This window comes from Papilio machaon, chromosome 5 (assembly GCF_912999745.1).
Source record: "Papilio machaon chromosome 5, ilPapMach1.1, whole genome shotgun sequence".
NCBI classification, from domain to species: domain Eukaryota; kingdom Metazoa; phylum Arthropoda; class Insecta; order Lepidoptera; family Papilionidae; genus Papilio; species Papilio machaon.
Genome location: NC_059990.1, coordinates 9,682,194 through 9,702,250, shown reverse-complemented (window position 1 = coordinate 9,702,250; position 20,057 = coordinate 9,682,194). Strand labels below are relative to the sequence as shown.

The window sequence follows — 20,057 nt, the reverse complement described above, 5'->3', positions numbered from 1 at the left end:
CATTTTACAAGCAAATAATTTTAGTTACGGCCCACGTGAAGATGTTACAAGTATATATTTCGATCAAAACAAGTTGATTCTTTTGTAGAAGCATAATTATATACTTGAAAAATGATTATTTGAGCGTGTACGAAGAACATATTATGAGAGAACCACGAAGAGTTCATGCGATTCGGTGTTCTGATCGGTAGAGGCAAGCGCAATAAAATATTAAGATAAACGTATTCAAACTCAACAAACAAAAGAAGCAGACTTATTAATCATATATTATAGCGATAAAACAAATAAGCAATTTATCAATTTTAGTAGTTACTTTAGTTGATAGAGTGCTCATAATTTTTTCCAATAATTTATATTTAGTACTAATAAATTTATTACATTTCTATCTCCTTAACAATCATTTCAATTTCGTCGCCACTTTGACGTAGACGTATGAGTACGACGTAGCGTGGGTAGTTTGAAGTTTTATTAAAAATTCGTTTCTATAACACCCTCATTGTCAGTAGGGGAACAAATAAGCGATTTCAAAAGGTTCACAGGACTAAAGCAGAGATAACGTATAGATACTGAAATATGATATGGCTAAAATAAGCAAAGCAATCTTCATGCACACTATTCTATTAGGTTCCAATTGTAACGGCTATGGAATGCTACTCATGTCACGCGATGTTATTTCAATAAAACGAGTAACATATCGCTTCTTACTCGAAATTAGTCTTGTGTAAATATCGTATAGTGATCAGTAACAAATATGCAAGTATGAATGGACGTCGATATCCGACCATAGACACGGGAGCGAACGAGCGCGCGAATTCTTGGCAGTAAATCAAACGGAAATCGCGGGAATTCTCCGCGTATCGACTAACCGCAGTTAACGTACAGATAACTTCCACCGAGAACTATTTACGATTCATTGTAGAAATATTTATCGTATTTGAGTAACCCCATTTCTAATTTTGTATGTTCTAATAAAGATCGAGCATAACCTATTTCTTAACAGATTATAGATCGTTGCGCTTATTTCGAGTGCACTATTTCTTTTTGTAATTCTCTTTAGTATTTTTCAACAATATTATTTTCAGGTCTTTAAAATCATTTGAAACTGAACTTTTAACTCTTTTAACTTTTATTAAAAAAACTCTTTAAATTTTTTACATTTCGTGAGACATTATAATACATTAGTTAATAACGGCTTAACTTACGTATGATCGGCCGATGACGGCACCGACTAGTTTCAGACCCGTAGGGGTCCATTTTCAGGGTGTCTATTCCGAGTTCTTCGCGGTCGCGTCGCTTCGCTCACTGACTCATGACCAAAACAAACATTCGCCCTGAATATGGACCCGCGACGAGTCCGAAACTAGTCGGTGCCGTCACCAATCATACGCGAGTTGAGCCGTTCTTAATTAATTTAATTTTTCTGTATTGTAAACAGTGCATTTAGTTGTTTTTGTGAAGTTTTCATGAATCTTAAATGTAATCTAAAAATGCAAACTGTAAGACGAAAAAAAAAACAACAGAAGTTTTATTTCACGATCGTAAGAAATAGACCGCTGGCGATATTTATTCAGTTTAATTTATCACATTAACAAAAAAACAATAAATGTAAAATGAAATTAAGGTAAACAAAAAAAAAGTTAACAATAAATCCTAATTCTATAATTACAACTAGGTCTGCGGTGGATATCCTTACTTCTCATATATGTATATATATATTCTAAAACATATATCTCACTGCGTCCTATAAATTGATCGCTTTGTATATTATGCTGATATTAAGTTCATTTTATATACACGAGTTATATACATTATGTTCAAAGTACATAACAAATATATACACATAATGTTGTTCTGGTTTTGGCACCTTTCTAAGTACATTAAAAGTTAAATAAAAAAATAATTCAAAATTATGAATATAAGACCTTAAAGAACATTAGTAAAGTAAAAAATTCTTACACATAATTTTGACAATTTCCCAAAAAATGTAACCCGACAACAATAGTGTCAAAATCCAAAATTTATTCTATTATTTTTTTTATTTTAAAAATGATTTATAAAATGCATCACTAATAGTATATTTTTTTCTTATTTATCAGGCACTTATATTAATAAAATTTCCATAACGAGTAACTTTATTGTTTCTTTTTCATTATTTTTCTATTGTAAAGTTAACCACATATCAATAGCATTAAACTAACGATGTTTTAGGCAGTATCTTGCAGATATGAATACATCTTTAAGATGCAAAAATATTTTAACTAGTAGGTTAAAGACTTCCGGTTTAACATGTTACATACTAAATTGTTTAAACTTTCTTGAGACATCATAATTAATTAATTAAGAAACGGCTTAACTCACGTTTGATCGTCCGGTGACGGCACCGACTAGAAACGAAACTAGTCGGTGCCGTCACCGGACGATCAAACGTGAGTTAAGCCGTTTCTTAATTAATTAATGTTACATACTGGAAGGAATATAAGAGTATATTTTTTCATCTAGTTCTAGTGTAATATCACAATTATATGATCTTAAAACAATACTTTCAACAAAAATGTAAGCGGAATTAAGATTGTATTTTATTATTCAATTTACTCTATAAGCGAGAGTCAAAATTCGATCTCCATGCCTTCATAAGCGAGAAACTTCCGTAAGTGAGATAAATATCCCTGTCCCTTGAACTCTCGCTTCAGGTTCCACTATCATTGTATTTTTTGTCATACAGTTGGTTCAAATTTGAATTGTACTTTTCATATAAATTTTTTTTAAATATATACACAGACAATTGTAAATTGTTTATTACATAATAAGAATCTATTAAAAAATTATAATTAATTTTCAGGTTGATTTAAATTTTATATCAAATTTAAAATAAACAAATTTCTTGTTTATATTGAAATTTTATAAAAATTTGTTCAAAAAACAACTCCATTGCTCATAAAAGCCAAGTTTAACAATGGCTTACATAATTTATTATTCAATAACTTTTATCAATATAATGTTCGTAAGAAACGGGATTCTTACCACGATTAGGCTGTTTGAGCTCCCGATATTTCGGAACAGTTGCATGCGCCATGTTCACGGGTTGACTGGTGTTGTGCGGTAGTGTAAAAAATGTTAAAGATAGCCGTATCGGTCTACCTTCTTCCTGATTCGGCGACCACTACCACTGTCCGCGTTCTCACTGCATATTAAGTCCGCACTCGATGTTATTTTTGTTTGTTGACAAACTACACTCACTGTGTCCACATTTGTGCGCGTACTCGAAGTCGGTTGCTGTCCAGTCTTGTTGTAATACTGAATCACTGGATTCCAGGCACTCGACAATTTAAACCCATCTTCGCGATTGAAGTTTTTGCATTTAGCAATTTCAATCGCTTCTCTTACCAATCTTGGTATGTAGTGGCGTTCTGTCGATAGTACCTGGGGACTATGAAGTTCAATCCAGTGATTGGTGGAGGGGTCCAAAAGGTGTTCAGCTATAGCCGACTTCTGAGGATCGTTGTTTTTAACAGCTCGTATATGTTCCTTTATGCGACTGGTGATGGTGCGCTTGGTTTGTCCTATATACGAGCTGCCGCAGCTGCAGTTGATTTTGTAGACACCGGGTGTTTCAAACGGAATACGGTCTTTGGGCGATCGCAGTTTTTGTGCTATCTTACTGTCAGGGGTAAAAATAGTTTTTATTGCGTATTTGCTCAAAATCTTCGACAGTTTGTCAGTTACCCCTCTGACGTAAGGCAAAAAAGCAGGCTGTCTTGCCACCTCCATCGGCCTATTCCGTCTGTGTCGTCGTGCTTTCAGCTTTCCATCATATCCATTCCGCCGCAGTACGTTCGACAAATGTTCGAGTTCACCTGGTAAGTGATCTTTGTCACAAAGATCATGGGCTCGATTCACTAGTGACGTCACTACAGCGTTCAGGTGTAGTGGATGATGGTGTGAGCTCGCGTGAAGGTACCTGTCAGTGTGAGTTGGCTTCCGGTACACAGAGTGGCCGAGTGATCCATCCGGTCGAACCTTAACTAAAACGTCCAAAAAAGGTAGTTTCCTCTCTTTTTCTACCTCACAGGTGAACTTTATTTTGTCGTGGATGCTGTTGAGATATGACAAGTAACACTCGATGTCTGCCTGGTTACCCCTCATAATACAAAAAACGTCATCTACGTATCTTTTCCACAGTTTAACTGGTGATGGTGTGGCTGTGATGGCAATGTTTTCAAAATGTTCCATCCAGATGTTAGCAACTACGGGGGCAACAGGGCTTCCCATAGCCACGCCATCAATCTGTTTATAATACTGACCATTGTACAGAAAGTAACTCGTAACCAAGCAGTGTTCAAGTAACTTGGCATATTCCATCGGGATGTTATTTTTATTCAGAATCACCTTTATGACATCTATACTATCTTTAATGGGTACATTGGTGAAGAGCGAATCGACGTCGAAACTGACCATGATCTCATCCGCTTCAACTCTAGTGTCTTTTAAGATGTTTACGACATGTCGAGAATCCTTCACGTGAGATGTTGTACGACCCACTAAAGGTTGCAGCACATTCGCAACATGTTTTGCCAGGTAATACGTGGGTGAGTCAATTTGGCTCACTATGGGTCTGAGTGGGACATTGTCTTTATGGACCTTCGGCAAACCATACAGTTTAGGGGGCTGCACTATTCTAGGCTGTATTAGATGCTTATGGACGTCTGATGGCAGTACATCTTTATGTTTGTTGATTAAAGCTAGGGTTTCCCGATTCACTCGTTGCGTAGGGTTGTTATTCATGAGTTGATAAGTAGAAGAATCATTTAGCAAAGTGTTGATTTTATTATCATAGTCGCTAACATTCATAACAACCGTCGCATTGCCTTTATCTGCCTTTAATACTAATATGTCGGGGTCAGTGCGAAGTTCTTTGATTGCGGACAGTTCTTTAATAGTAACATTCTTGGGAGGAAGTTTTGCCTTACGTAATGTGACCGCCACATCCTGTCTTAATATGTCTGCGTCAGTTGTCTTTAACTTGTTTCGACTAATGGCTTCCTCTACACCACCTATCACTTTCTCGTACGGTATGCGCCTAGGTGACGGTGCAAAGTTCAATCCCTTTTCGAGAATGTTAACTGCCGATGGACTAAGCTCTTTATTTGATAAATTTATGACCGTTTTTGTGATGTCATAGCTACCTCCAATACTTTCTCTCTGCGATTTTTTATCAACCAAAAAACTAAACTTACGTTCGAGCTTCGTAGTACGGAGTTCACTAGTACGTTGTGCTTGTAGATAGGTTATGCGGTCACATAGATCAAAATCACTGCTTGTCAACAACTCACTGCACTCCAGATGTAAACAATATAACTCACACTGGGCTTTGTCAAATAAGTAGCGGTTATTGCGATGCGATGGAGGTGGCAAGACAGCCTGCTTTTTTGCCTTACGTCAGAGGGGTAACTGACAAACTGTCGAAGATTTTGAGCAAATACGCAATAAAAACTATTTTTACCCCTGACAGTAAGATAGCACAAAAACTGCGATCGCCCAAAGACCGTATTCCGTTTGAAACACCCGGTGTCTACAAAATCAACTGCAGCTGCGGCAGCTCGTATATAGGACAAACCAAGCGCACCATCACCAGTCGCATAAAGGAACATATACGAGCTGTTAAAAACAACGATCCTCAGAAGTCGGCTATAGCTGAACACCTTTTGGACCCCTCCACCAATCACTGGATTGAACTTCATAGTCCCCAGGTACTATCGACAGAACGCCACTACATACCAAGATTGGTAAGAGAAGCGATTGAAATTGCTAAATGCAAAAACTTCAATCGCGAAGATGGGTTTAAATTGTCGAGTGCCTGGAATCCAGTGATTCAGTATTACAACAAGACTGGACAGCAACCGACTTCGAGTACGCGCACAAATGTGGACACAGTGAGTGTAGTTTGTCAACAAACAAAAATAACATCGAGTGCGGACTTAATATGCAGTGAGAACGCGGACAGTGGTAGTGGTCGCCGAATCAGGAAGAAGGTAGACCGATACGGCTATCTTTAACATTTTTTACACTACCGCACAACACCAGTCAACCCGTGAACATGGCGCATGCAACTGTTCCGAAATATCGGGAGCTCAAACAGCCTAATCGTGGTAAGAATCCCGTTTCTTACGAACATTATATTAGTAAAAACCACGAAAGTTTGAAGTTATATAACTTTTATCAAATCAACTTTTCCTTCAATAAAATTTTTTTTCAAACATTACTTTTTCCCATTATCTTGTATGTTTATAACCTAACCTTATCATACCCTAAATATAATTATAGACCAAAGAGATCTTACCTTTACACTTAAATATAAGAACACAAACTTCAATTTCACTATTTGGTCCCACTTCGGGTACACACTGATACACAACACTTTCAAACTGCCGTTATATTGTAAAACGCACTTAACCTTTCTAAAAACACATTGTCCATATTATCCGAAGAAAGTCCATCATTTCTCACTTCCCTAATCAGTTCTCTATCCAATTTCATATCAGATTGCGAGGCACTTGTAGGAATTATGTAATTTTTACTTTTATCCGCATGTGTATATACATGAAAATTTCCATCCGTGTTCTTCTCAATGTGTGTAAACACTTGGAAATTACCATCAGTGTTCTCCGATCTCATATTATTTTTCTCCAACTCTTCTATTGGTGGAGTATTCCGGAACATAGGTCTTAGTACTGCTAATTCTCTCTCTTCAGTCAACCGATCACTTTCTTTGTACACCATTTCTTCGGAATAATCTTTTTTATAACCTTGCAACACCTCGTTGCCTCTGTATTCAAATACATCTTTATATTTATTGTATTCAACTTGTCTAGTATCAAATACTTCGACGTTATTCGTATATTTATCGTTTATTTTCATTGCAACATCTTTATTAGTTGCAACGGTAACATTTGGAGCACCTTTCTTAGTTTGAGTTTTCTTTGTTGTTTTTGTAGGTTTCTTGTCTAACATACTCTTTAGTATAGGAAGACGGTTAGCAGCAGATTTCTTTGCTGGTTTCACTTCCTGTGCCTTGGGCTTGGGTTCTTCGGGCTTGGATTTTTTATCCTTGGAATCTTTGGATTTGGGTTTCATCTCATCAACCCTGAGGCGGACCTTCTCATGTATGAGCATGTGCCGGCGCAGGTCATACGCGACTCGGAAACATTTCTCGCACTGCGGGCACTTGTAAGGTTTACTACCTGAATTATAAAAAAAAATCATAATTAATTTTGACGATCAACATTTTTATAATACATACATATAAATAAAATTGGAGTGTCTGTATCGAGGAAAAAATTTACATTTCGTACATGTGAATGTATTAGGTCCTTACATATGAAATTGGCGTTTTTCGTACTGGCCACTTTAATCACGAATTTCTCCTCTTTGGTAAGGAATTCCAAATTCAAATTTGTACAGCTATAGACTCATGTATTTGTGGTTCGATGACCGTCATTCATTTGCTTTTTTTCTTCTGTTTTTTTCTGTTTGCGTCACTCATTTTACAAAATGGAAAACTTAAAATATCGCATTATTTACGAGTACGAGTTCCGCCGTGGCACTAGTGCTGCGGAAACGACTCGAAGGGTGAATGATGTGTATGGCGGTCGTGTTGCAAAAGAAAACACAGTTCGTTTTTGGTTCCAACGTTTTCGTTCTGGAAATTTCGATCTGCAGAACAAGCCCCGTGGACGGCCTGAGACTCAAGTTGATAATGAAGAGTTGAAGGCTATTGTGGAAGCGGATCCATCGCAAACCACGTCCGAGTTAGCTGCAGGCTGCGATGTTAGTGATAAAACTGTTTTAATTCACTTGAAGCAAATTGGGAAGATTAAAAAGCTTGAAAGGTGGGTACCTCACGAATTGACTGAAGCAAACCGGCAAACGCGCGTCGACTGTTGCGTTACATTACTAAACCTGCACAATAACGAAGGTATTTTAACCGAATCATTACCTGTGATGAAAAATGGGTTCTTTACGATAATCGGAAGCGCTCAGCGCAATTGTTGGATCCTGGCCAGCCGGCCAAATCCTGCCCCAAGCGAAAATTAACCCCAAAAAAGTTACTTGTAAGCGTTTGGTGGACTAGTGCCGGTATTGTTCATTACAGTTTTCTCAAATCTGGCCAGACTATTACGGCTGATGTCTATTGTCAGCAATTGCAAACCATGATGGAAAAGCTAGCGGCTAAACAACCTAGGCTGGTCAATCGCTCCACGCCACTGCTGCTTCACGACAACGCTAGACCACACACTGCGCAACAGACGGCTACTAAATTAGAAGAGCTTCAATTGGAAAGTCTAAGACATCCTCCGTACTCGCCGGACCTTGCTCCAACAGATTACAATTTTTTTCGAAATTTGGATAACTTCTTTCAAGGGAAAAAATTCAACTCCGATGGGGCAGTCCAAATCGCCTTCAAAGATTTTATTGATTCCCGTCCGACTGGTTTTTTTAGTAAAGGGATCAATGAACTACCTATGAGATGGCAAAAGTGCATAGAAAATTATGGTTCATACTTTGATTAATTAAATGTATTATATTAAAAAATATTCGACTTTTTGTTCCTCCCATACAAAACGCCAATTTCATATGTAAGGACCTAATATTTGCGTCACTAATAACGTGAAACCAATTTGTTTTATTATTTTTCTATGTGTCTGTCTGTCCTGAAACCGCATTTGACATGATCTTGACGGGAATGTAGTTGATGCAAGATGTCTAGGAAACTAGTTTGAGTCAACTTAACCCTTTAACCGCTACACCTTTGTGTCTGTGAAGTGTTTGTGTGGTACAGATGTGATATGACTATGTATGTATGTATGTATGTACATACCTGTGTGTGTACGCATATGACTGAGGCGGTATGAGGAGGCGCGGAATGTCTTATTACAGTAGTCACACTTGTAATTACGCTCGCCGGTGTGAATACGTCGATGTACATTTAACGAGTATCGCCGCGCGAATTCCTTGTCACAGAATTCACATTTGAAGTTTTTCTGCAACACACAACGTAATGGATATAAAAGAAATTGTATTAAGAAACTGTTTTTATTCGAAACTGAACGCACAAGGGAGCTATGCAAAGACCACTGTTGGATTTATTTCATTTTTTTTATTTATTTATTTATAATATTTAGACAATAATATATGTAAATAAACCTCGCCAAACCACTTCCATAGTTTGTAGACGTCGCGCTTTCTTAATTAACATATAATTTAAAAAAAGACCAAAAGAAAGAAAACAATGATAACATATACCTAAATTAAATCTAAACTGGACTGTACAAAAAATTAAATAACATATAATATATTCTTTAGTTTTTTCTTCAGGGTTCATGTTCATGAATACTGTTACCATGGTAACCATGTTTATGTATTGCTATTGGCTTGCAGTTTTTTGCAATTTACTCACTCTCTAAGGTTAAAAGCGTGAAAATATATAACCTAAAGCATTCCTAAAGTGTAAGGCTTTTTATTAAAAAAAGAATTATTAAAAAATAAGCTGTGATTGCTGAGATCCTGCGCTACAAAGTATGTGTATTTTTTATTATATTAATATAAATAAGTAAAATCTCCGGTATTCAGATACGGTACCTGGTCGGAGTGTATGGAGGCTTTGTGGTACTTGAGGTCGCTCCACTGACGGAAGTTACGACCACATTCGTCACAGGCGCATGGCCGGTCGCCACTGTGCACACGACGGTGTACCTACACACACAATAAACCTATATATATGTAACAATAAATCTTCCTATGTAACAATAAATCTTCATATTTCATTTATATAGGTCCTTCGAGCCGGATGTGAATGAGGAAGGGAAGTGACCTTCAAAGCTGCGGCGGTGTAGAATCCCTTGTCGCAGTCCTTGCAGAAGTGCTGCTTCTCTCCATGCATCAGCATGTGGTACAGCAGACTGTTCCTGTGGTGGAACACTCGGTCGCACAGCGGACATTCGAATCTCTTCAGAGCTTTCTTCTTGCCACCGGGCGCTTTAGTCTTCTGCTCCTCGCGCGGAGGCTCCGGTGGTTTGGGGGGCTCCGATGGATTTTCAATTATTGCTGTAAAAGGAGTCTCCTGATTCGGCACTTCGCTTTCAAATATCCGTTGAAGAACTTCTTCTGCGAAATAAAATTTCATTCTAGAGTTAGAGTAAAATACACTAAAACAATTTTTTTTTGCGGTCTTAGGTTCAAGCTACCTTTAAGTTGCGGTGACTGTCCGTTCATAGTTGCGGGTGTACTGACTGGAGGTAAGGGGGCGGGTGCGAGTGGGGGCGGGGCTGGTGCGAGCGGGGGCGGGGCTGGCTGTGGAGGGGGCGGGGCGGGCGCAGGCGGGGGCGGGGCGAGGTGAGGTGGGGGCGGTAAGGGAGGAGGTGCGGGGGGCGGGGCGGGACACACTGCGCAGTAGTCGGGCGCGTCGCAGCACATCTCGCCGCTGCCGCGCATATACCTGAAATTTTATGGCACAATTTATAAAAGATCTTGTCAAAGTGCACTTTCTAAGACTTCTAAGTGGTTGTTTTATCTGACCAGTGCCTGACGTGGTCCTGGTGTACATGTCCATTCTCTACCACGAGGTGAGGCAGCAGTGTGGGCTCGTACTGCTCGCCGTCTTCCACAGCCACATGGATGCCGGCCATCAGGTCTTCCGGCTCGCTGAACTCACCCATGTCCTCCAGCTGCAACACACACCACGATAGATACTATAATCTACTACTCTACTAAGCAACTACTTTGACATTAAATCAGTCTCTTTCGAGATTAATATAGTTAAAGATGTACAATATAAGTAGCTGTCGCCCGCGACTCTGTCCGCAACGGCATTTTTAAAATAAATAAAGATTTATTATGTGTTCTTACAAACTACATCTATGCCAAATCTCATCAAGATCCGTTGAATCATTCTGCAGATACTTAGTAACATCCATCCATCCATACATCCAAACATTCTTATTTATAATATTAGTAAGATATATTTAGGATTACCTTAGGATTCAAATGTGCATCTTTAACATGTTCCTCACATTGCTTCTGTTTCTTGAAGGACTTATCACATTTGGGACAATTGTACAGATCCAGCTTCCCGAATGTATCATACAAATCTGTTTTGTTGTTATCCTGAGGTAGTTCCTTCTCACCTGCCATTGTATATTGGACCTTATTGTGACAGGATAGAGTCTTGTCACTTGTCGTATACAATATATGTTTGTCTATGGGTTGGTATATAGACTTTGGCACTGTATTCTCTAGAGACAGTTCAACGAGCGAGTCGGGGAGAGTTTGTACATTATCTACTATACATGTGTTGCTCATCTGAAATAAATAAATTACTATTATTGCTTGAATTCTTCTATGGCTTATTCATACTAGTTGTCGACCGCGAATCCGCGTGGAAATAACAAAATTAAGCCTATATGTTCTTCCAGACTATGTTCTACATCTGTTTCAAATTTCATCAAGATCCATTGAGCTTTTAAGTAGATATCTTCTAACAAACATCCATATATCCATCCATCCATACATCCAAATAATATTTTTCATTTTTAAATCTAGCATATGTTACTTGTGGATAAAGTAGTATTTGAATTATTAAAGAGTAATATAATTTCATGAGTTTTTCATTAGTTATATAATATTATAGATATAGGTGTCTATCTTCTACCCTTGTCTAGTATTATATCAAACCTTATCAATGGAGAGGTCTGGAACTGGGTTCTCAATGATGATGGTGCCATGAGGCTCGTAGTGCTGCCGGAGGTGATGGTAGAACTTGACCTGATCCTCTCCATAGAACTCACCACACAACTGACACAGCAGAATTGGTCGCATCTGTACACGGTGATAACATAATTATGACATCACATTGTATAGTACATTTCAAATTTTACAGACTTTTGCCACATGACTTCTACATAGTTGACGTTCCCAACATTGTTTGTGTGGATTAAAAAAAACACTAAGTTAGTCTTTAAACTATCCCAAAATATAATCTATTTTTGCTTCAAATGTCAACTAGATCCATACAGCTTGGATTTATGTGGTATCCATACATCATATATAAGATCGGTGAAAGTTTTTCAGTAGTTGTTTGGAGTTACTAATGTTCGTGGATTTCAAATCACACTTGAAACTTGAAACTGATAGACAAAGTCTGAGTAATCCCGAAGGTTGATGAAGACCATATCTTTAATGGATAGACGGCATCAATCAATACGAGATGAAACCAAACCAAGATCTATAAATAGCTTCAGTTTCAAGAAAATAAAGATAACATACATCATGAGCTATGTGGTGCGGGTCTGGTGCAAGATGGTCCGGATGAGGAACACCACCAACAAAGTTATCGGGGAGAATCTCCTCCTGTGATACTTGCGGGTTACAATGTATCACTACTATTTGTTCCTGGAACAACCGGATAAAGAAAATATTATTAAAGTAAACAAAATTAAGGTATATCTGTGCTATAAGTCGAGTCTGTGTATTTAAAAAACAATTTGATACTATTGATGAAAATAAAATAATCTCATGAGAAATAAACATTTCTTAGAAATGACTAAAGTCACCGTTTTATTTAATACTAACTTGTTGCGGAGTACTATTTCCCGTGTTTCTTTTCAACTTTTTCGAGATCCTCTTCTTATGCGGAAGACTCTTTTTACTTTGATGTTTGTTTTGTACTGGAGATGCGCTGGCTGCTATATCTAGTACTTGTCTATCTTGCTCCGTCAACATAGTACTATCCTGAGAGATGACACAAGTACATTAAATTCATCATTAAGTTGAACACAGCGTGTATTTATGTATGTATGTATGTATGGATCACCGTATATTATAAACCATAAATTTGTGACTTAATTTTTTACAGTCCGCCGCCTGATGTATGGATGCAATAATGTATGCTTACCAATGGTGGTCCATTATACAGTCTCATAGGTGCATCTAATATAACTGATGTGTCTACATCGTTCCTGACTGCAGATATCTGAAAGTTTCATTTACGTAAAGTACCTAAATATATAAATTTATATTATGTATTACATATATAACATATTAATAGTCAAATTAAATATTAAGAGATGAAATCATAATTTCATTTAAGAATTATTAAGCGTAATTATTTAAATTTTAAGTCAGGGTTTACAAATTTCAACACAGATTATGTAGGTGACAGAAAACTGTGTAGTCATTAAACTACAGATCACCTCACCTTGTGATGTGTTTGATGATTTGATGGACGTGAGAGGTGTGCCACTATAGCTGCCAATCTACTTTCAGGGTCCATAAGTTCTTCACTCCATTGACCCTCACTCACTTGATCATTGACTGATACTTGTCTGGAAAATAGGAATTAATTTACTTTAAACAGAATATATTTAATCCTACTAATGTTATAGATGCAAATGTTTCTCCTTAACTAGGTTCACCTGTATTTAAGGAGCCAATGACTTCCCTTTCTATTGCATCATACAAAATAGATAACAATTAAAGTAGAAATTAAATTAATGGATGGATGTTTAATTGAAGATATCACTGGAATGGCTCAACAGATCTTGATAAAATTTGGCACAGATATAGGATATAGTCTGGAAGGATATATAGGCTACTTATTATGTTTTTTTTTTAATTCTGCACGGAAGGAGTCGAGGGCGACAGCTAGTCTACCATATCAATTCATTTATTAAGGATCAAAGTTGTATGATAATACATGTCAATAACCCAAAAAAAACAATACATTATGTATATATATTATTATTTTCTAGAAAGTTTCAATATTTAGTTTGAAATGTGGATTGGAAAATGACAATACAATATATAAATCAGTAAATTAAAGTATTAATAAACCAATTTCAGTGCAATTCAGTCAATAATATCTTATCTGAAAGTTAACATTTATTCTAGCATATTTGTTATGTAGACCCTGTGACTATATATATAAAATTGAAAATCAACCACACAAATAACTACAACACATATCTGATATCATGTTAGATACAATTTTATTTATATTATGTAGATAACATACTTTGTATAATTTTACCTGCACATTTGTGATGTTGAGAAGCTGAGGGGCTGCATCACTGTCACCACCCTACCACCGCCGTCGTCCTGCACGTTGAGTGCAAGAGAATTGGCATCCACATGCACTGCCTTTGTACAAGAAAATAATGATACACTTTATATGACACTGTATTTGAATATTGGCAAATTATCACATATCGTAAATGTTAATTTTGAATTGAATTTCTGCTGAATTATGGTTATTTTTATACCCAATTTTTTTTTATGAGAGATAATTTTTTATCTCCCCTAATTAGAAGGAAATTACAGAATGAAAATTATAATACCTCTGTAGATTGGTGCGAATTGATATAATGTGTAACGGCATCATCCATTTTATCTTCTAGAAGATGGGAACTTACGCTCCTCATGATGAAAATATATTATTGTATTTTTTGTTTATTCCATTCTTGTCTCACTCCTGCTGGTTGACAGCTGTTGAAGTGCAAGGTCGCTATTTATTTAATTCATATGAAATTAACTTTAAACGTTTTTAGGAAACTTTTAATGAAACGATTAGGTTACGTAGTACGATTTGATTTGACATTGGTAATTCAAACAATTTTTTATTACATTTTTAATAAATTAATGTCTTCTTCAATCGTCCATTCAACACAGCACAAGTTGTTGCCATAATTGGATTTTTATTTTCTTTTTTTTTGACAAAACTTTTAATTATTTTTGTAAAGTGTTCCTCAGTTAAAAAATCTTATATTAAAATGTTTCTCAATGTGTTAATTTCTTTTTGATACGTGTTAGTTTAATTTTCATTGTTTTGAATCGATCTTGAAGAAAAAGACTACGACCTTTGGCTGATTGACTGCGATGAAGACTGTTTGTCAACTTGACAATTTTTAAATGTCAATGTCAAAATTATGTCACTCGTTTCACCAAAATTTTGTAATTTTACATAGAATTTAACTTCATGTTCGAATGTTTATTTTCAATTGATTTAAAATGTTTCGTAATACTTTAAAAGTAAATTTGATAGCACGTGGTCATGAGGTAAGTCAATAATTTTTGGTATGTTCCAGATTTTTTTCAAAGTACATTATGGTCATTTTGCTCTGGTTTGTTTTTGTTATCCATGATTAAAAGTTGTGGAACGAAATCTTATTATTCAAAAGATCCTTATATAATTGCGTAATATTTTCTACTATTCTACTTAAACTTCAAAAGTTTTGAGTGTCAACTCATTTGTTAAACTTCAAGCTTCAAGGCTTTGTAAACCATTAGTTTTTGATAAGAGAAGTCTATTGTCTCGACCTTTTGACTTGTTTGATTACTTCAATTTTTTTTCTTACAAATAAATAAGTAGCAAAAGTGTGTCAAGATGTTAAAATATTACATTCTCAAGAGAAACTTATTTTTTATCAAAAGGTTCAAAGATGTAAACACACTAGTAAATTGGATGCTATAAGAGAAAAACTAAGAGAGGGTCCAGGCTTGGCGGATTTCATATCTGAAGATAGACCGGCCAACTGGGACGATTATGAGGGGAAGCTGAAACGAGAGAAAGGTGAAGTGGAGAGATTGAGGCTACCTCCTTGGTTAAAGACATCAATACCTACAGGTTACTTGATTGATTTATTTTATTTTATCTCACATTGGGTTTAAACAATTTTATCTGATAATTGTGTATGCTGAAATATGTGTAGATGTACTAATTCAATCATCACCATTGTTAAGATATTTTTTTCAGCAACTGGCAAAATTTGGTCATAATTTTAGAGCTCTATTATTGTCTGTCTTCATAATACATTCAACTTTTAATGAGCATAACACATTTTTTTTCTATTGTTAAAAACAGTTTTTATTTTTATGCCATTAAGGTTCAAAATTCAGTGCACTAAAAGAGCAGCTCCGTGGGTTGAAGTTGAGTACTGTGTGTGAGGAGGCCAGGTGTCCAAACATTGGAGAATGCTGGAGCGGAGGCAAACATGGCACATCTACTGCCACTATTATGGTAAATTGATCATTTAACATTACAAGAAACAGTCTAACGTGCGGTTTAAGAAATCTTTATTTCCTTAAAAAGAATTACAATTCACTTACTTAAAGTAATTAATGGTCTATGATACATTAGTATTGCAAGTGTACAGTGTTTTTTTTGTACAATACATACCGTACATACCAAGATATGAAAAGTAGATGCGGCATGGAAATTATTAGTTAATTATGCAAATAACTTATACACAAACAAGTTAAAACATTGTTGAGTTAACCGAGATATGAAAACTAGATTTAAGTACAAAATGGCAATTGCATTTTGTTAACCATTTAATGATGTAAACATCCCTTTTATTTATGTAATTTTCCAGCTAATGGGCGATACTTGTACACGCGGCTGCATGTTTTGTTCGGTAAAAACATCTCGGGCGCCGCCCCCACTGGACCCGGATGAACCTCGCAACACAGCCTATGCTGTGGGTCAATGGGGTCTAGGATATATTGTGTTGACATCTGTCGACAGAGATGGTGTGTTAAAATGCTATAAATAATGTTCTCGTTTTTTAATTTAAATTCTTTTAGGTATAAAATAATTTTCTGTTTGACCACAGATTTGCCAGACGGTGGCTCCTCACACTTTGCGGAAACTGTCAGAGAAATAAAACGACAGTAAGTATAACTTTTTAATACTTAAGATAGTTTTTACAGACCTGTTAAAAAGACAGCTTACGATAGAAAAAAAGAATTCAAGGGAATTTTTTGGCAGTAGAAGTTCTCGGTTAGCTAACACGAGTAGTGTGCATTTTACAGGAACAGTGAGATCCTGGTGGAGTGCCTGGTGCCCGACTTCCGCGGCAACCGGGACAGCATCGCGAACATCGCCAACTGCGGACTTGATGTGTTCGCGCACAACATTGAGACAGTGGAGAGACTTACGCCCTTCGTGAGGGACAGACGTGCGGGGTAAATACACTGTGCTCTGTTCTGGTTTAGATAAAACAGCTAATTCCAGATTCCCAATAGATGGCGCTTTTCTTAACTAAGCAATCAATTCTAGATGGCGCTGAAGTTTATTTGTATAAAACCTAATTTTAGTCCTCTTTTTCTTCGTACCCTTTTCTGAAAAGGAAAGGATGGGAAGGAGAAGTAGATTTGATGGAGGAAGGGGACGTATAAGAAGGGAAAACATTCTCTATCTGTACATCTCCTCTACCATCGATTAAAGATAGGCAACGTATTTCTTCGCCATTTCAGCGAATTCAGGCTTGCTTGCTTGCCATCTTATAATGCATACATGTTTATAGGTATCGTCAAACGCTGAAGGTGCTGGAGACGGCGAAGGAGATAAATCCTGAGCTGGTGACCAAGTCCTCCATCATGCTGGGTCTGGGAGAGACAGATGAGCAAGTGGAGCAAACTATGAAAGGTATTTATAGATAAATATAGAATTTTTAATATGATTTCCAAATATTTTGATGGTTCAGTATTTCTTTCGAATTTTGTACAAAACACAGATGACCTTTAGCTGAGAAAAATATTGAAACACCCAATAAACAGTACAAGACAATATTACAGCTCCAAATAAGCTGAGCTCTGTTTTATATGATTGATCAAATAAAACAGAGATCATCTTACATTGGAAAAAATATCCTACCTATTCTGTATACTATACTTCTTACAAATATTATAAATGCGTATGTTTAGATGGATGGATGGATGTTTGTTTAAATATCTCCCGAATGGCTGCATAAATTTTGATGAAATTTGGCTACTAATAAAGGAAAATAGGCTACTAATTAAGTTTTTTTTTAAACCCATGCGAGCGGAGTCACAGGCGATAGCTAGTATAGAGATAAAATATCTGCAGAATTGAATTTAAATGTCTTTTTTTATTGTTAGATCTCCGATCAGCAGGCGTTGACTGTGTGACATTAGGTCAGTACATGCAGCCTACGAAGAGGCACCTGAAGGTGTTTGAATATGTGACTCCGGCCAAGTTCCAGCAGTGGGAGGCTCGAGGTGGACAGCTGGGCTTCCTGTACACTGCCAGTGGACCCCTCGTCAGGTCCTCGTACCGGGCTGGAGAGTTCTTCATCACCAGTCTGCTCAAAGACAGGAAGGCTAAGACGGCCTGATCACTTTGATAACTTCGGTGACCTTAAAGTCTCTCTTAGTGTGAATTTACGTACACTAAGGGATACCCTTAGGCATCAATTAATGACTAAGTAAGACAGGAAGATTGTCCAACTAATTGCCTCCAACTGAGATTTTTTATAAGTGAGATATTTATTACGAAAATAAATCAAATCACTCCCAAATTAGGAAAATGGTGGATTATAAAAAAATAATCTGAAATAATATTACATTTGTTAAGTATTTGTATATGAATAGATGTATATTTGCTTTAAATTGTTATCAATTCACGATATTGTTGTGATATAATGTGGGTATAATAATAATTAAATAAACACGGATTAACTTAATTCTTGTATGTTTTATTTTCTGTTTTACGTTTTAATTACAGTCAAAATCTGTTATAACGACATCGAAGGGACTACTCATATTGAGTCGTAATAACCGATAGTTGTAACAACCGGTGACAGGTATTAATAGGAAAGATATGTATATAACATTCAGCCAGGACCTTTGATTTTGGTCAATTTAACCGGTATGTTGTTCTAAACGATGTCGCTATAAACGGTTTTGACTGTATTTGCAATAAAGTTGTTGTTATAAAATGTCTTTTATTAAATCTGACTAATTAACTTAGTATTCCATTACATTTGGTAATTTTTTTTAATCAAAATGTGGCAAACGGCCGCGTGAATTCGCCGAAATAGCGAGCGTTATCCATGGACATCCGCAATTGCAGATGCCTACCTTTAATCGACAGAGGAGAGGATGCACCGAAAGATGTATACTCTTCCTACGCGTCCCCTCCTCCGTCAAATCCACTTCCTCTTCACATCCTTTCCTTATAAGAAATGGGTGGGAAGGGAACGTGGACTAAAATTAGGCCTTTTACTTTTTACTATTATGCCGTCGTTTACGCAACTTAATGCTATCTAATTGGTTATCTAAAAGGAGCGGAGTTTGTCTCGTTGTAAGGAACAAGGCAATTTTTCTGTAAGTGGGACATTGCGAAGGGCCCTGACTGTACGTCGAAAAAAAAAACGAATAATACATTGTTTTATACATAGATATTAAAAATCATATACATATTTATTAATCCAAAACTACTTTTAAAACTGTTTTTTTAAGAAGTTAAATTAGATTTTTTTCTTTCTTTAATATACTCTTCCTCGATGTATTTATCCAGCTGTCTATCTAGTGAGAGCTTACACGAGAGCTCGCCACAATGGCATAAGCAGTACGCACGACTGATCGCAGCGAGAAGCGAAAAAACCAACACAACACTACCTGAATACCCAAAACATTAACTAATTTATACCGCGCCCTCTACCGAAATGATTTAAGAAGCTGAAAAAACGGATGCGGCATTGCGAATATTGAGATGTTTAATTTTAAGTTTTTTATTTAATAAATAACACTTTTAAGTATCCTTTTTCTGGTTACCTAGTTCATGCTCAGGAGACAAAAAAAAAACTGTACAAATATAACTGAATTATTTATCTGTGATCTTAAAATATGCGGCAAAATATCTTTCTTAAAAAAACAAATGAAAAGAGAAAAATACCGCATCCTTGATACTGTGCCGTTATTGTAGGTCCAGGTGTGTGATGCACGTATGGCCAGCAAAAGGCGCCGCGGGCGGACGGCCGGCTTTTTGTGAGGTCGTGCGACAGTAACCTCGTACATACACGAGGCTTCCAAGAAATAAAGACTGATAAGAAATACTAGGCAACAAAGAGTATAGAGGGAAGGTTTTCAATTAAAAGATTTCTGTGTGACGGAGAAAAGAGCTAATTTTACCGAAAATTCTCTAAAATTATTTTTATTTGACATCTTCTTTAATAACGTCTAATCCTAATCAAATATTTATTTGG

The 20,057-nt window shown here is 36.5% G+C and overlaps 3 protein-coding genes across 3 annotated transcripts; 1 reads left to right on the top strand and 2 right to left on the bottom strand.

Annotated features, from left to right (window-relative positions):
* Positions 1-3,114: 3,114 nt before the first annotated feature.
* LOC123721035 lies at positions 3,115-5,638 on the bottom strand. Its single transcript, XM_045678063.1, has 2 exons — positions 5,615-5,638; positions 3,115-5,199 (listed from the first exon to the last, which is right to left on the bottom strand). The coding sequence occupies exons 1-2, from the start codon at positions 5,636-5,638 to the stop codon at positions 3,115-3,117; spliced, it is 2,109 nt and encodes a 702-aa protein (XP_045534019.1).
* A 608-nt stretch (positions 5,639-6,246) lies between these two features.
* LOC106709553 lies at positions 6,247-14,725 on the bottom strand. The gene is made up of 14 exons (XM_045678062.1): positions 14,388-14,725; positions 14,081-14,190; positions 13,250-13,376; positions 12,947-13,024; positions 12,625-12,783; positions 12,319-12,444; positions 11,728-11,871; positions 11,029-11,355; positions 10,573-10,721; positions 10,242-10,492; positions 9,869-10,161; positions 9,637-9,750; positions 8,876-9,038; positions 6,247-7,238 (listed from the first exon to the last, which is right to left on the bottom strand). Exons 1-14 carry the CDS (start codon positions 14,469-14,471, stop codon positions 6,418-6,420), a joined length of 2,946 nt encoding a protein of 981 aa, XP_045534018.1. The 5' UTR covers positions 14,472-14,725; the 3' UTR covers positions 6,247-6,417.
* A 234-nt stretch (positions 14,726-14,959) lies between these two features.
* LOC106709581 (lipoyl synthase, mitochondrial) lies at positions 14,960-18,315 on the top strand. Its single transcript, XM_014501405.2, has 8 exons — positions 14,960-15,105; positions 15,481-15,673; positions 15,933-16,066; positions 16,422-16,578; positions 16,662-16,719; positions 16,861-17,013; positions 17,355-17,476; positions 17,950-18,315. Exons 1-8 carry the CDS (start codon positions 15,058-15,060, stop codon positions 18,183-18,185), a joined length of 1,101 nt encoding a protein of 366 aa, XP_014356891.2. The 5' UTR covers positions 14,960-15,057; the 3' UTR covers positions 18,186-18,315.
* The last annotated feature ends 1,742 nt before the right edge of the window (positions 18,316-20,057 follow it).

Coding starts and splice junctions, on each gene's coding strand:
- LOC123721035 (XM_045678063.1), bottom strand. CDS start 5,638: ATGCGACTGGTGATGGTGCGCTTG. Junction 5,200..5,614: donor GACTGGTGATGGTGCGCTTG/GTTTGTCCTATA, acceptor AAAAAATCGCAG/AGAGAAAGTATTGGAGGTAG.
- LOC106709553 (XM_045678062.1), bottom strand. CDS start 14,471: ATGAGGAGCGTAAGTTCCCATCTTCTAGAAGATAAAATGGATGATGCC. Junction 9,039..9,636: donor CCTCCATACACTCCGACCAG/GTACCGTATCTG, acceptor TGTGTGTTGCAG/AAAAACTTCAAATGTGAATT. Junction 7,239..8,875: donor TCATATGCGTACACACACAG/GTATGTACATAC, acceptor TTTATAATTCAG/GTAGTAAACCTTACAAGTGC.
- LOC106709581 (XM_014501405.2), top strand. CDS start 15,058: ATGTTTCGTAATACTTTAAAAGTAAATTTGATAGCACGTGGTCATGAG. Junction 16,720..16,860: donor GTCAGAGAAATAAAACGACA/GTAAGTATAACT, acceptor TGCATTTTACAG/GAACAGTGAGATCCTGGTGG. Junction 17,477..17,949: donor AGTGGAGCAAACTATGAAAG/GTATTTATAGAT, acceptor TTTTATTGTTAG/ATCTCCGATCAGCAGGCGTT.